General features: G+C 41.9%; 1 protein-coding gene across 2 annotated transcripts in view; it reads right to left on the bottom strand.

The window, feature by feature from the left end:
- Nucleotides 1–246: 246 nt before the first annotated feature.
- The window catches only part of LOC115232531 (lysosomal-trafficking regulator), a 268,514-nt gene continuing 253,070 nt past the window's right edge, over nt 247–15,690 (bottom strand). For both annotated transcript variants that reach the window (XM_029802457.2, XM_036509015.1), the window contains exons 47-56: nt 13,831–14,048; nt 13,493–13,678; nt 11,053–11,248; nt 7,971–8,107; nt 7,584–7,682; nt 6,551–6,693; nt 5,089–5,186; nt 4,536–4,689; nt 2,016–2,090; nt 247–1,088 (exon numbers count right to left, since the gene is read on the bottom strand). In XM_029802457.2, the coding sequence (XP_029658317.1) occupies nt 971–1,088; nt 2,016–2,090; nt 4,536–4,689; nt 5,089–5,186; nt 6,551–6,693; nt 7,584–7,682; nt 7,971–8,107; nt 11,053–11,248; nt 13,493–13,678; nt 13,831–14,048 (1,424 nt within the window). In that variant the 3' untranslated portion in view covers nt 247–970. The remainder of the gene's footprint in view (nt 1,089–2,015; nt 2,091–4,535; nt 4,690–5,088; nt 5,187–6,550; nt 6,694–7,583; nt 7,683–7,970; nt 8,108–11,052; nt 11,249–13,492; nt 13,679–13,830; nt 14,049–15,690) is intronic.

Raw genomic sequence — 15,690 nt, 5'->3', positions numbered from 1 at the left:
CTGTTTTTATGTTGACTCATAAAGAACTTGGTTCTATTTTACAAGATTTGCCATAGTTTTTTACCAAACAACAGAAATGGCCCCCACAGCCCTACTATTGAATTCCAAGACAGTTTCACCCAGTGGGAATAGTTTTTAAAGTGTTTCTGGGAAGTAGATTAGTAATGACACGTGCTGATGTGTCACATAATGGCTGGTGCCATCCTGTAAAAAAGGGGAAAAAAAAACAGACTTAAACACCCTAAAATTTCTCAGAATTTTCACTTTTTTCCAAAAGAGTGAGGAAGGATACATATCATATTTGATGGTATATAATACACACTTTTTTTCCTCCAAAAATAAGTCTCAAAACAAAATCATCTCTGGTCCTGTATGTGAGGTCGGGCCTCTCATAAGCTTTAATGCCCTAAAAATTTCTAGTTTTTTTTTTTTCTTTTTTTTTTGTCCTGAATTTTCACTGCTGAAATTGGTGTGTGTGTGTCTTCTATGCCATCGAATACGGTACATACATTCATGTACAGAGGGAGAAGAGGAAGAAGATAGAAATGAATAAATAATAAATGTTTGAATAAATTACATAATGATGCAAAAACATAATGTCTAAGGTAGACATGTCCTTCACTAACGTTTGCTGTCCTTACGACAACGAGTACTGATGAGAATTTCCAAGAGAAACGAACCAAATTTGGGGGGAAAAAAAATAAATGGTAACCATAATAACAAGGTAGTATGTGCATAGAATTTGGTTATAGAAACCATAGTTGAAAGGGTTGGGGGAGGGCTGGGTGTTTTTTTTCTATTTACAGGGACCTGGTGGGTCAGTGGAGCAACAGTAATTGTGAAATAAGTCTTTTTTCTTTTTTCGTGATAATTACAAAATTTTGGTTTTAGTACTTTATCTGTTTGTTTTTTGTTTTTTTAATTTATGTTTTTGCTGTTGTTGTTGGTAGGAGTGGGCAGGACTTTTGATTCAGAGAAAGAGAATCAGACGTGGAGTTCTTGGCTTTGATGCCTGGTTTGCCCAGAAGGTTATTGTTCCATCTGAAGCCGACACGCACAGATGTTGAGAATCGTGAGTAAATGTCAAACTGGAAGAGAGAGAGAGAAAAGACATCAAAATTTAATAACAGCAACGCATTAGGGATAATGATAATAAAAAAAAAAAATAGATAGGCGCAGGGGTGGCTGTGTGGTAAGTAGCTTGCTAACCAACCACATGGTTCCGGGTTCAGTCCCACTGCATGACATCTTGGGCAAGTGTCTTCTGCTATAGCCCCAGGCCGACCAAAGCCTTGTGAGTGGATTTGGTAGACGGAAACTGAAACAAGCATATCGTGTGTGTGTGTATATATATACATATGTATATATTTGTGTGTCTTTGTTCTTCCACCATCGCTGTAACTTAGCGGTTCGGCAAAAAGAGACCAATAGAATAAGTACCAGGCTTTTCAAAATATGAGTGTTTGAAGAGAAAGAGAAAGAAAAGCTGCATCTTTTTGTAATGGATGTATGAATGTAATTTGAGTCCAGGAACGGATTTTGCTACGAGGCTGTCAGTAATTACTCAGGACAGGCAGTTGGTGACGTTTATGTAGTAAAACACGTGAAACACTGGCGTGCAACTGAGCTGGAGGCAGATTTACTTCTGCTTTTATAACATGTAAAGAAAACGTTGTTGTAGGAATGTACGCAGCATGTGTACTACGGCAGTATTATGCATAGCTTTAATACTGAGATTGAAAGGTAAGCACCATTGGAGCGCGATCATTACCAGCATCGCCTTACCGGCACATGGAAAACACCATTTGAGTGTGGTCGTCACCAGTGCCGCCGGACTGGCTCCTATGCAGGTAGCATGTAAAAAAACACCATTTGAGTGTGGTTGTTGCCAGCACGACCTGACTGGCCCTTGTGCTGGTGGCACGTGAAAACACCCACTAAACTGATTCTAAAGAGAGTCCAGTGTTATGCAATGAATTCTAATTAATACAGTTTAATAAAGACCCTCAACTCACCTCAAAATCTGCTTGCCCTTCAGTGCTTCATCAACAAGATCTCTAACAGGTTCCAGGGTCCAACTGTTCCACAGTCTACAAGGAAATACAATAAAGTGAAACAATGATGGGATAACGCATTCTTACTAAATATCAAACAGTGAGAATGAATGCTCAACACCGCAGTGGTGGATAAACATTTTTTTTTATTTCTAGGTTAACAAAGCTACCAATGGTTTCATGCAAAAGCAAATTTTGTAACAATTATCAAACCTGTCGCAGGAATGTTGGCTCTCATTTCCATTTTGAACAAGAATACACAAAGTTACACAAGATTGTACAAGATTTCCAGATAAATAAATATATACACACACACACACACACATACAAATCATGGGAGATAACTCATGAGAGAAATCTTAACTGTTGTCTCCCATGCAGTAGCTTAGGGAGCTTTGCAAGAAACTGCATTCACCACTGATTGATTAATTTGTGAAAACACTCATGCAGGTCCAAGTTTATAAATAAATAAAATATATCAAAGAAGGCATCGAACCAAAGAAAATCTGTCTGCAGTATTTCTTTGCCGTATTGCAGTTCACCAATTGGGGTTTATTATTTAAGTCTACATTGATTCCTCCGTGGTGTTGTTTTGCATTTATAATAAAATAAATATATATATAGATATATATATATATGTGAGACCATAACCCGTGGCCTCTACATGGGATGTAGCCAGTCCACTTATGCATACCTTTCCTTCTTGGGAAACAAAACTCTACTTGTGAAGACCTGTTGAGGCAAGTGAAAATCGAAATCGATCAACTTCAATGGAAATTGTAGCTGTGATACCAGTGCCGTTGGCACATAAGAGAGCCATCCGAACGTGGCCGTTGTCAGCGTCGCCCCGACTGGCCTCCGTGCTGGTGGCACGTAAAAAGCACCATCAAATCGTGGCCTCATCTGGCACGTAAGAAGCACCCACTACACTCACGGAGTGGTTGGCGTTAGGAAGGGCATCCAGCTGTAGAAACACTGCCAGATCAGACTGGTCCTGGTGCAGCCTTCTGGCTTCCCAGACCCCAGTTGAACCGTCCAACCCATGCTAGCATGGAAAGTGGATGCTAAACGATAATGATGATGATGATATATATATATACAAATTATAAAAATAATAATAAAAAAATATACAGTATCTGTATGAGTACCCCTCGTTCATTGGACAATAAACTTCGCTTGCGAAGACCTACTGAGGCAAGTGAAATCAAATAAAAATCACTGACATGGCCGATGACAGTATGGCCTGATTGGCACTCATGTCATTGGAACGTTAAAAGTACATCCGAGTGTGATTGTTGCCAGGGCCATGGATTGGCTCCCATGCTGGTGGCACGTGAAAAACAACATTCTAGCGTGGTCTTTGCCAGTGCCGGTAGGCTGGCTCCCGTGCAGGTAGCATGTAAAAAAACACCTTTGAGCATGGTCATTACCAGAACTGCCTGACTGGCCTTCGTGCCAGTGGCACGTAAAAAGCACCCACTACACACTCGGAGTGCTTGGCATTAGGAAGGGCATCCAGCTGGAGAAACTTTGCCAGATCAGATTGGAGCCTGGTGCAGCCTCCTGGCTTCCCAGACCCCGGTCGAACCGCCCAACCCATGCCACCAGGGAAAGCGGACGTTAAATGATGAGTACTGTTTCTACTTCGTGGATTTTCACCTACCACGGAGGGTTTTGGAACGTAACAGCCGCAATAGTTGAAGGATTACTGTACTGCATTTGAACTTGGGAAAAAGAATGTTAAGGGATGATGAAAATATATATTAATGACAATGGATGTAAAGTTGGGTTGGTTGAGTGATTACGCCAGTCATGCGTTACATTAGAGAAAGAGATAAGAGGTGGAGGAGAGGGAGTAAAATGAGAGAGTTGTTATACAAAGGGGACAAAAAACAGGGATCGACCTCGCTCGCCAAGCCTTCAACTGACTCAATGCACGACACAGGTCAAGATCTGAGATCCAATGCACCACCAAAGTACGGATCTACCAAGTACTAGTGCGAACGATTCTTCTTTACGGCAGCAAGTCATGGCTGATGAGGGTGGAAGATATTAAGCGACTAGAATCCTTCAATCACCTCTGTCTATGCCGCATCCTTCGTGTCATGCCCTCCGTCATCAACCAGGAGAATTCATCTACCAAGCAATTGCCCCAGATCCCCTTCAGGGTTGGCGAAAGCGATGTGGTGGACAACAAAAAACCTGGCTGATGACGGTCAAGGCTGATCTGGAACCCAACCTAGGCCCCCATATCTACGGCGTTAGCCACTGGAATAAGGAGTGGTTGGAGATCACGCGGTCGTTAGCCTCAAATCGCCCGGCCTGGTCGGTGTTTGTGAGAGATGCAGCATTGAGGATGAATGAAGCCAGCTCAACCCACCCCAGGTGAATGCTGTCTCAAGACAAGACAAGAGACAGTGGGATGCAAGGCAGAGAAGGGCACGAAGTGAGTACAATGGGAACAATACCAGTTTCACTTACCGAACGATACCAGCACTTAGTCCCCCAGCAATAACATTCACAGAACGTCCTTCAGCAGCACTGGAGTAAGCGGCACACAGTATTCTATCTTCGCAGTTATGTACAGCAACTAGTTGTGCATTGACCGTGTGCAACATCATGATACTGCCGACACCTGAAGCGTGAAGAAAATGGTAGAAATGAGCGAGAGTTTAGTGGAGAGGCAACAAGTGTTGGCGGTAGACGGGTTGGGGGTGAAGTGACTGAGGGTGGGAGTGTATGTGAGTGGCAGTGGACTGTGAGTTCATCTGGAGTGCAACTCAACAGACAGAACAAAGTGTTTGCTGAAGGATCACTGTGTTGTGAGTGTGTTTGAGATTCATATCTGCTCTGTGTGTGTGTGTGTATGAGTATATGCATCATTATGTATGTGTATGTCTGCATGCATATGAATGAATGTGTGTATGTACGGGCGTCTACATATATCTGTACGTGTGTGCTTACATGTATATCTGTGTGTGTGTGTGTATTTTACGGTCGTGCAATATTAAATGCCAAATAATGTAATATTTACCAGCAGAACTTATTGTGACAATATCACCCAGTGTTTCACTGATAGCAATGGTGTTCACACTACACGTATGGCCTTCTATGGAGCGTACATAGGACAGCCTGTGGAAATAAACAGAAATACACATACTGAAAAATTTTTAAAAGACACACAACTATGATGGCCATTTAAACCAACTTGTTTTCCCGTTACAATTCTTCAAGATTCTTTCACATCATCACTTAACATCCACCTTTCCCTGTTTGTATGGATCACGTGGAAATTGCTGAGGCAGGTTTTCCTACATCCAGGTGCCTCTCATGTCGCCAACCTTCACCTCTTTCCAAATAAGAGAATGTTTCCCTGTGGACAGAGCTGTTTCATGGAACATTCAAAAACAAAGGATGCTGCTTGTATGGCTGTGACAACCATTTACCACCATCACATGATGATGCTGATGATGGTGATCATCATCATCGTTTACACTGCACTGGATAGGTCACCTGACATCACCACAACCAGTGTCATCAATGTCATTCATCATCTCCACCTTACCATTCTTATACAAGATGTTATCTTCTCTCTTCTCTTACACCTTATATACATACATACACATACACATGCAATTTCTGATGAGATGTGGTGCACCTGAGCACTGTATACAATAAGCTCGTTAGCATTACGATGAGGATGATGGTAAGAATTGTTAAAATGAATTGTTTTTAATTGCAGATGATATGAAATCAAGAATACAGTTCTATATCTCAGAGATGAGGAATTATTTACATTCGACGGATATTTGTCCTCATCTTGTTTGTTGTTAACACAATGTTTCGGCTGATATACCCTCCAGCCATCATCAGGTGTCTTGGGGAAATTTCAAACCAGGGGTTCTCAATCCTAAGGTATTTTTCGATGTTGTTATTATTATTGTAATTGCCTTGGCACAGCTTCTAATGCTGGAGATGTACTACTATGTCAGCTGTTCACTACCAGCGAACTAAGGTAACACATCTTATTTTTCGAGCACCTTCCGAAGTATTTGAGTGATTCCAAGCAGTGCTGTTTTCTGCAAGTGCTCAACCCTTATTGCAGCCCCTATTTCTTCCACGTATTTCTCGAGATTTTTGCTCACTGTTCCCAGGGCTCTGACAATTATTGGTACTACTGCCACCTTTTTCATCGACCACAACCGCTTAACTTCCCAAGCTAACCTGTCATATTTCTCGACTTTTCTTTCTTCTTTATTGCATACCTTGTCAGCTGAGCATGCTATATCTATGATCCAGCATAGTTTCTTTTCTTTGTCAATTAACACTATGTCCAATTAACCCATGCTAGCATGGAAAACGGACGTTAAACGATTTATTCAGGTCACTGCCTGGAATCGAACTCGGAATCTTGGGTTTAGTAGCCTGCGCTCTTTTAACCACTACGCCATATGCCCATACGTAAATAATGTAAATAATGAAATGAAGCAACTTACCGATTCAAGTCCCAGATGATGCACAGCCCATCTTCACTAGCACTGACAAAAATGCTGTAAGATTTACACACAGTGATTGTCGTTATGGGACAGGTGTGACCATAGAGTTGTTTCTTGTGGCCTAATACTTGCAGGTGAGATTTCTGACCAAAAAGGAAAACAAACAGCAATAATAAGAGAAAAGGTACACAAATATATAAACTGGACAGGTCACCTAACATGACCACAACCACTGTCATCAGTCGTTCATCATCACCACCTTACCATTGTTAGACAAGGTGTTACCTTCTCTCACACCTTATATACATACATATACACACACCCTGTCGTTATATCTTTACTGTATGGTAATACAAGATACTCCATTCTCTTACATCATATGTATATAATGTGGAGAAGTAATGGCCCAGTGGTTAGGGCAGTGGACTTGCAATTGTAGGATCATCATCATCATTCAACGTCCGTTTTCCATGCTGGTATGGGTTGAACGGTTTGACTGAGGACTGGGAAGCCAGGAGGCTGCACCAGGCTCCAATCTGATCTGGCAAAATTTCTACAGCTAGATGCCCTTCCTAATGCCAACCACTCTGAGTGTGTAGTGGATGCTTTTTACGTGTCATTGGCCTGGGGGCTAGTCAGGCGACGCTGGCAATGACCATGCTTGTATGGTGCTTTTTATGGCCGCCACCAGCACGGGAGCCAATCTGGTGGGATTGGCATTGATCACACTCGAACGGTGCTTCTTATGTGCCAACCACTCCGAGAGTGTAGTGGGTGCTCTTTACATGCCACTGGCACAAGGGCCAGTCAGGCAGGCCTGGCATTGATCATGTTCGGACAGTGCTTTTTACATGCCACCAGCATGGGGGCCAGTCATGAGGTACTGACATTGGCCACGTTCGGATGGTGCTTTTTACGTGCCACTGGCACTGCAGCCAGTCAGGTGAACCTGGCATCAACCATGTCGGATGTTGCTTTTTACGTGACATCGGCACGCACACACACACATACACACCCTGGTGGTGTTACTTACCTTTGCTGTATTGTGTAGGGTAGTGTACACTGTTATCACACCAGCTCTACCTCCAATAAACAATAAGCGACAGTCGGGAACAGATGCTATACAGGTGGTCTGAAAAAGAGGAGACAGTGGTAGAGGCCGTTAACGGAAGGGGAACAGTTGTAAACACCAGGGAGGGAGAGGGAAAGCTGTAGACAATAAAAAGAGGGTGAGCGATAGATACTATAAATGGAAGGGGTCAGTGGTAGAAACCATTAGCAATTGTAGTAGCACCATTGATAGAAGGGGGCCAGTGGTAGACAAGGAAAACGATACGGGGCACCATTAATACAATCAACAGAAAAGAATGCAATGATGAAGATGATAGATTGTTAATTAGGGAGAGAGTGTTGAGCTGACCTGATCATAAGGACTGACTTGAAGGAAGTTGACAGGACTTCTGTCGGGATTGTTTGTAATACGAAGAATACCATCCGGATGTTTCCAACTAAGTATAGCAGCCCATATCACATCAGTGGTATTTATACCAATAACACCTGTAACGAGAGAGAGAGAAGAATGTAGTTGGTTGTTGGTTTGATTTCTAAATAGAATATCAGAGAAGGCATCGTTAATGGTGAGATCTGACAAAGTAAAAGACTACGCAGACAATGTTTTGGTGTGGGATGAACCCTTTTGTTTCATTTTGAAAATAATAAAGAGTTCCATAAAAAAAAATAAGAAAAACTGTTTTTATCAAACTAATTAAACTGACGTTTGGAACATAATTTGTTTCAGTCATTTGACTGTGGCCATGCTGGAGCACCGTCTTTAGTCAAGCAAATCTACCCCAGAACTTATTCCTTGTAAGCCTAGTACTTATTCTATTGGTCTCTTTTGCCGAACCTCTAAGTTATGGGGATGTAAACACACCACATTGGTTGTCAAGTGATGTTGGGGGCACAAACACAGACACAACCATATACACACACATATACATATACAACAGGCTTCTTTCACCCCCCCCCCCCGAGGAGCGGTAGCACCCAATTTGAGAACCTATGGTCTGGATTCATCATCGTCATGGCATGGGTTGGACGGTTTGACTGAGGGCTGGCAAACCAGGGTGTTGCACCAGGCTCCAATCTGATCTGGCAAGGTTTCTACAGCTGGATGCCCTTCTTAATGCCAACCACTCCGAGAGTGAGCAAGTTGAAATAATTATTGATACCTGTTTAATTGGTGGTTTCCACCATTGGAAAGCTTAGTGACAAAGTTTGAAATCTTCAAAGATGGTAAATCAAAGTGTAACAACCACCACATGGGTATTACAATAACCATGTAACACACTTGTCTAATATATCCTACTTCCAAATTCAGACATGTTTATGCTCAATATAGTTTGAGGCATGTTACTGTGTTATTTTCCCAATCACATGGTTCTGGGTTCAGTTCCACTGCATGGCACCCTGGGCAAGTGTTTTCTACTACAGACTAAAACCTTGTGAGTGGATTTGGTAGACAGAAATTGTGTGAAATTTTTATTTATATATATATCATCATCATCGTTTAACGTCCGTTCTCCATGCTAGCATGGGTTGGACGGTTCGACCGGGGATCTGGGAAGCCAGAAGGCTGCACCAGGCTCCAGTCTTATCTGGCAATGTTTCTACAGCTGGATGCTCTTCCTAACGCCAACCACTCCATGAGTGTAGTGGGTGCTTTTTACGTGCCACCTGCACAGGTGCCAGGCGAGGCTGGCAACGGCCACGGTCGGATTGGTGTATTGTATGTGCCACCGGCACGGAAGCCAGTGGAGGCGGTGCTGGCATCGGCCACGAGTCGGATAGTGCTTTTTACGTACCACCAGACCAGGGATCCTGACTGGTTCAGTTCGATTTCGATTTCGCTTGCCCCAACATGTCTTCGCAAGCAAAGGGGGTTGGCATGGGTGCCTGTCGTCGGATGAGGTTCTATATCGACTTCGCTTGCCTCAACAGGTCTTTGTGTCCAAGGGAGGAAGGCATTCATAAGTGGGCTGGGCTCACTTGTCCTGCCTGGTCTTCTCACGTACAGCATATTTCCAAAGGTCTCGGTCGCTGGTCATTTCCTCAGTGAGGCCTAAAGTTCGAAGGTCGTGCTTCACCACCTCGTCCCAGGTTTTCCTGGGTCTACCTCTTCCACGGGTTCCCTCCACTGTTAGGGATTGGCACTTTTTCACACACCTATCTTCATCCATTCTCGCCACATGACCATACCAGCGCAATCGTCTCTCTTGCACACCACAACTGATGCTCCTTAGGTCCAACATTTCTCTCAGGGTACTAACACTCTGTCAAGCATGCACACTGACATTACACATCCATCGGAGCATACTGGCTTCATTTCTCGCGAGCTTACGCATGTCCTCAGCAGTCACGGCCCATGTTTCACTGCCATGTAGCATGGCTGTTCGTACACATGCATCATACAGTCTGCCTTTTACTCTGAGCGAGAGGCCTTTAATCACCAACAGAGGTAAGAGCTCCCTAAACTTTGCCCAGGCTATTCTTACTCTAGCCGTTACACTTTCAGCACACCCACTACTGACTTGTGGTAAGACAACAAAAGAATGAAAGAGACCTCGATATTATGTAAATAGAGGAATTTATCTGTAAATATAATATGTGACTATTATTCGGTTGCCATAACAAGACTCCGAGTTTCAGATGTCGGGGCGGAAATCTGCTTTGGCATCTCATCAGTTATCAAGGCAGTCAAAAAATGCTATCTCATAGCATTTTTTGATTGCCTCTGTATGTATTGCCCCCCCCCACCACACACACACATGCAAATACATACACATAAAAACACACAAACATGAATATGCAGAATACATACATACAAACGTACACACATACATACATGTATACATAGACATACATGCATACACACACCTACCTACATGTGTATGTGCACAAACAAACAAACAAACAGAACGCAGCTCGGATAATGAACAGATGCAATGATTATTGAAAAGGTTGTAAGATGCAATGAAAATTTTAGAAAAAACAAGTGAATGAGTGGAAACTGAAACAGTGTGTGTGTTAAATAATAAGGGGCTAAAAGAGAACGACTCTCCCCAGACACAACAAAGTATGCTTCAACACACAAACTCATATAAAGAATCTTGCAAACCAAACCCCCAAACCAAGTGTGTGTGTGTGTATATATATATATATATGACTTTGTCCCCCATAAACACACAACAATTGGTGTGCATTTGTTTGTGTCCCCATAACTTAGCAGTTTGGTGAAAGACATCAATAAAATAAGTACCAGAGACCCCGGTCGAACCGTCCAACCCATGCTAGCACGGAAAACGGACGTTAAACAATGATTTTAAAAAAAAAGTAAATACTAGTATCAATTTGTTCGACTAAATCCTTTAAGTTGGTGCCCCAGCATGGCCACAGTCCAATAACTGAAACATAAAAATAATTTTTAAAAACCCATTAATTACCTCGGTCTTTGCTACACATGGTTAGAAGACAACTTTCGTTTCGGATTCCAAACACCTCTCCCGTCTGGAGGGCGATAAGTTTAACAGCAGCAACAGATCTAGTCTCTTTTCGGTGTATCACAGCAGGAGGGGGGCAGTCTGGGGAACCGACATAGTCCCCCCAGTTTAAGCCTTTAACACAACTTAAACTGGAGATCTGCAACAGAGACGACACAGAAATATTACATAGCTTTTACACACACACACACATATATGTATATATATATATATGTGTGTGTATAAAATGTGACACACGCAATCACTCAAAATGTGACCTCGTGTGTACCGTTGGCGATTTTTTTTCCTCTGTCTTCCATTCTTTGGATCTTTCCTTTTCCTATGTTTCTGACGAAGAGCTCTGCTCAAAACGTTAAACCCTCCTTCTTTCCTAAGCGTCCAATAATACTATACTTGTTCCACATCCTCGCGTTGTTGTATTTCTTTTTTGTGCTTTCAGGTTTGGATTAACTATATATATATATATATATATATATATATATATATATACATAGTTAATCCAAACCTGAAAACAAAGAGAAAACACAACAACGCGAGGACGTGGAACAAGTATAGTGTTATTGGATGCTCAGGAAAGAAGGAGGGTTTAACGTTTTGAGCGGAGCTCTTCGTCAGAAACATAGGAAAAGGAAAGATCCAAAGAATGGAAGACGGAGGAAAAAAAATCGCCAATGGTACACACACATATATATAAATAAAGATAAGATCGTTAATTTAAAAATAATATAATGATTTTAACAAGTGGTCAGCATGGAAAAAATAGCCTTCAAAGGTAATAATAATTAAAATTATAAATTAGGATATCTACGAGATACCACCATGCTGAAAATAGCAGCCATGATCTGACTTTAAAACCACCTTAATTGTCCATATATCAACACGGAGAGAAAACAAAGAGACAAGATGAAACTAGTAAAAAATTACTGGATAATCCTAGATCCTGGATTTCTGACTTTGCATTTAGGAATGCTTTGCCTCGTCAGTGGAATACACACAGAAGAGAAACATAAATACATATATATATATAAGCACAATATAAGGTGGTTTTAGAGTCAGATCATGGCTGCTATTTTCAGCATGGTGGTATCTCGTAGATACCCTAATTTATAATTTTATATATATATATATATATATATATATATATATATATATATATGTATACTTACTATACATGCAAACATATATACACACACTTGACATATACACATTACCATCATTTGTGCTATTTTGTCATGCCGATTCTGTAAAGTGGTTGGTGTTAAGACAGGCATCCAGCTGTAGAAACCAACACAAACAATGGAACCTGATGTGGCTCCTGACCTTATCAGAACCCGTCAAACCGTCCAACCCATGCCAGCATGGAAAACGAACATTACATGATGATGATGATGATGTTCTCTGTGTTTGCATGGGTCAGATGGAATTCATTGAAGCAGATATTCTATGGTAGGATGCCTTTCCTGTCGCTAACCTTCACCTGTTTCCAAGTAGGACAATATTTCCCCCGGCTGAATATGAACAGCATCATGTTACAATGTTAGTCTGTGATTGATGGCAATAAGAAGTGGAACCTGTTGTCAGCCAGGCAAACTGACACAATTGTTATGTGGCCTGCTTAATGATTTCAACAACCAAAGCAAGATTTGAACTTGACTGTTCAGCATTCAGATTAATCTGTCAAATGTAATACTTAATCACTTTGTCTTGAATTAATCATGCATTATCTCATAGCTTTAAGGCGGCGAGCTGGCAGAAACGTTAGCACGCCAGGCGAAATGCTTAGCGGTATTTCGTCTGCGTTACGTTGTGAGTTCAAATTCCACCGAGGTCGACTTTGCCTTTCATCCTTTCGAGGTCGATAAATTAAGTACCAGTTACACACTGAAGTCGATGTAATCCACTTAATCCGTTTGTCATCTCTGTGTTTAGCCCTTTGTGGGTAGTAAAGAAATAGGTATTTAGTCTGTCTTTATGTTCTGAGTTCAAATTCCACCGAGGTTGACTTTGCTTTCATCTTTTCGGGGTTGATAAATTAAGTACCAGTTGCGTACTGGGGTCAATCTAATCGACTGTCCCCCTCCCCTAAAATTTTGGGCCTTATACTTAGAGTAAAAAAGATTATCTCATTGTTTTGAGATTTCAATGATGCAATTGTTTATTTTTAGAATGACATTGTAGGGCAGGTGTGACAGGATGGATCTGGCTGGTTAGATCATAAAACAAGGCAGATTGCTTTGGCCAGATATGGTCAGTTTAAATGCTAAAGGGTTAAAACTACAGAACCAGCAATTTGGTACCTTAATCCTCATGCACACCGTGTCATATACAGTCATCTCTTGCTGTCACACAACAACAAAAGCAAACAAGGAACCAAAGAACTTACCGTTGTTGTGGGTTTGCCAATATTTGCTAAACTAGGAAATATCTGTGTGAGAAGATAGGGAGGGAGTTGAGGGTGTGGCGTCCGTAGCAGTTGTTTCGGGGTCTGACCATACGTTTTGATCATGGTTATCAAGGCTTGTCGGTGGACCGGGTCCTTCTCGCTGTCCACATCAACACCAAAATATGTCTGTTGAAGAAGGGAAAAAAGTAAACAACATGAGAATAGGGAGACGATTGGGGACAGAGGTGGACAGACAGAAAACTAAGGGTGGAGAGTAGAGAATGTGGAAGATGGTATGGGCAGTGGAATGGTCAAGAAATACCAAACGGTATACTCACAGCTGGGTGAAAGACATTAATGGCCTGGACAGCGGAATCCCCTTGTTGTTTGTAACCATAGACCAAGTTAATCCACCGATGGATATTTTCTGAGACATACGGAGATTCTAAGGCTTGTCGATGAATCAAAACAAACAAACGTGCGTTGCCCTGGCACCAACTTGGAAGCTGGACGTCCCACACAAGGTCACCAGTTTGTTTCGTTCCAAAATCAAATCCTATTAACAAGAAATTCGAGGCCAAAAATTAAACTTCTAACACAAACCAAATACAATTAAAACAACACACAGCAGTAATTACACAACATATCAACGTGGGGGAGGGTGGGTGTTAATTCAATTTGGTTTTGTTCACTAATTAGTGTAGAGTAGGACAAGTATGAAATCATATGAGAGGAGTTAGCTTTGAAAGGATGAGGAACCTATCCCAGATGTGATATCGTTTTAACTCAACACAGCTGAGAATGGAGTTAGATGCAACTTCTGGAGACCTTTGTAGTTGATGAAAGATTTTCAAACAATTTAATAGTATTACAGCAACATTCGTCCTAAACCAGAACTGCCATGTTATGTTGGCAAACAATCTTTACTCCAAAGTACTGTTGCTGAATATCTCAGTGGTCTTCAACTGGGGTTCACACGACCCTTGAGGGTCCTTGTGAGATTTTGTTAAAATTTATGTGTGTTAAAATTGGTTGTACTTCTACAATATACAAAATATTAAAATTTTTTTTTGCAGACTTCATCATTATCATCTAACATCTCTGTTGTCCATGCTGGCATGGGTTGGACTGTTTGACCAAAGCTGGAAAGCTGCACCAAACTCCAGTCTGACTCGGCATGGTTTTCCATAGCTGGATGCCCTTCCTAATGCCAACCACTCCGAGACTGTAATGGGTGCTTTTACATGCCACTGGCACAGGTGCCATTTGCATGACACCAATATCTGCCACGACTGTGATTTCACTTGGCTTGATGGATCTTCTTCTCAAGCATGACATAATGCCAAAGTCTCAGTCATTTGTCAGTCTCCGTGAGGCCCAACACTTGAAAGGACCTTTTCACGTACCACCGGCATCGGCCACTTTGCTTCTGTGAGGTCCAACACACAAAAGGGGCTTTTTACATGCCAGTTACATGATACCAGCATCAGCCATGACTATGATTTCCCTTGGCTTGACAGGGCTTCCCAAGCACTGCATATCGCCAAGGGTCTCGGTCACCAGTCATTGCCTCTGTGAGGCCCAAAGTTTGAAGATTATGCATCATGCTTCACCACCTCATCCCATGTCTTCCTGGGTCTACCTCTACACAATTCCTAATAATATTTAATTATGAAAATATGATAGGATTTTTTAAAACACAAATCTATAGATTTCATGGTTTGAGTTGTTAAAAACACTTTCCAATCACCAGTAGGAACATACTGGAACGTATGTATATGCATGCATATATATATATATATATATATATATATATATATTCATGCATACATACATACAGAAACACCGTTTCGACCCTGTGCTTGAGGAGACCTATTGAGTCAAGTACATCAACATCAAAATCAATGGAAATTGTAGTTGTGATCCCTGTGCCGGTGGCACGTAAAAAGCACCACCTGAACGTGGCTGATGCCAACACCAACCATTCGTGGCCATTGCCAGCCTCGCCTGGCACCTGTGCCGGCGGCACGTAAAATGCACCCAGTACACTCATGGAGTGGTTGGCATTAGGAAGGGCATCCAGCTGTAAGAAACTCTGCCAGATCAAAATTGGAGCATGGTGCAGCCATCTGGTTCGCCAGCCCTCAGTCAAATCATCCAACCCATGCCAGCATGGAAAGCGGACGTTAAATGATGAT

This window comes from Octopus sinensis, linkage group LG1 (genome assembly GCF_006345805.1).
Source record: "Octopus sinensis linkage group LG1, ASM634580v1, whole genome shotgun sequence".
Taxonomy (NCBI): Eukaryota; Metazoa; Mollusca; class Cephalopoda; order Octopoda; family Octopodidae; genus Octopus; species Octopus sinensis.
The sequence above is the reverse complement of the archived record's forward strand: the minus strand, read 5'-3'. Positions and strand labels throughout refer to the sequence as shown.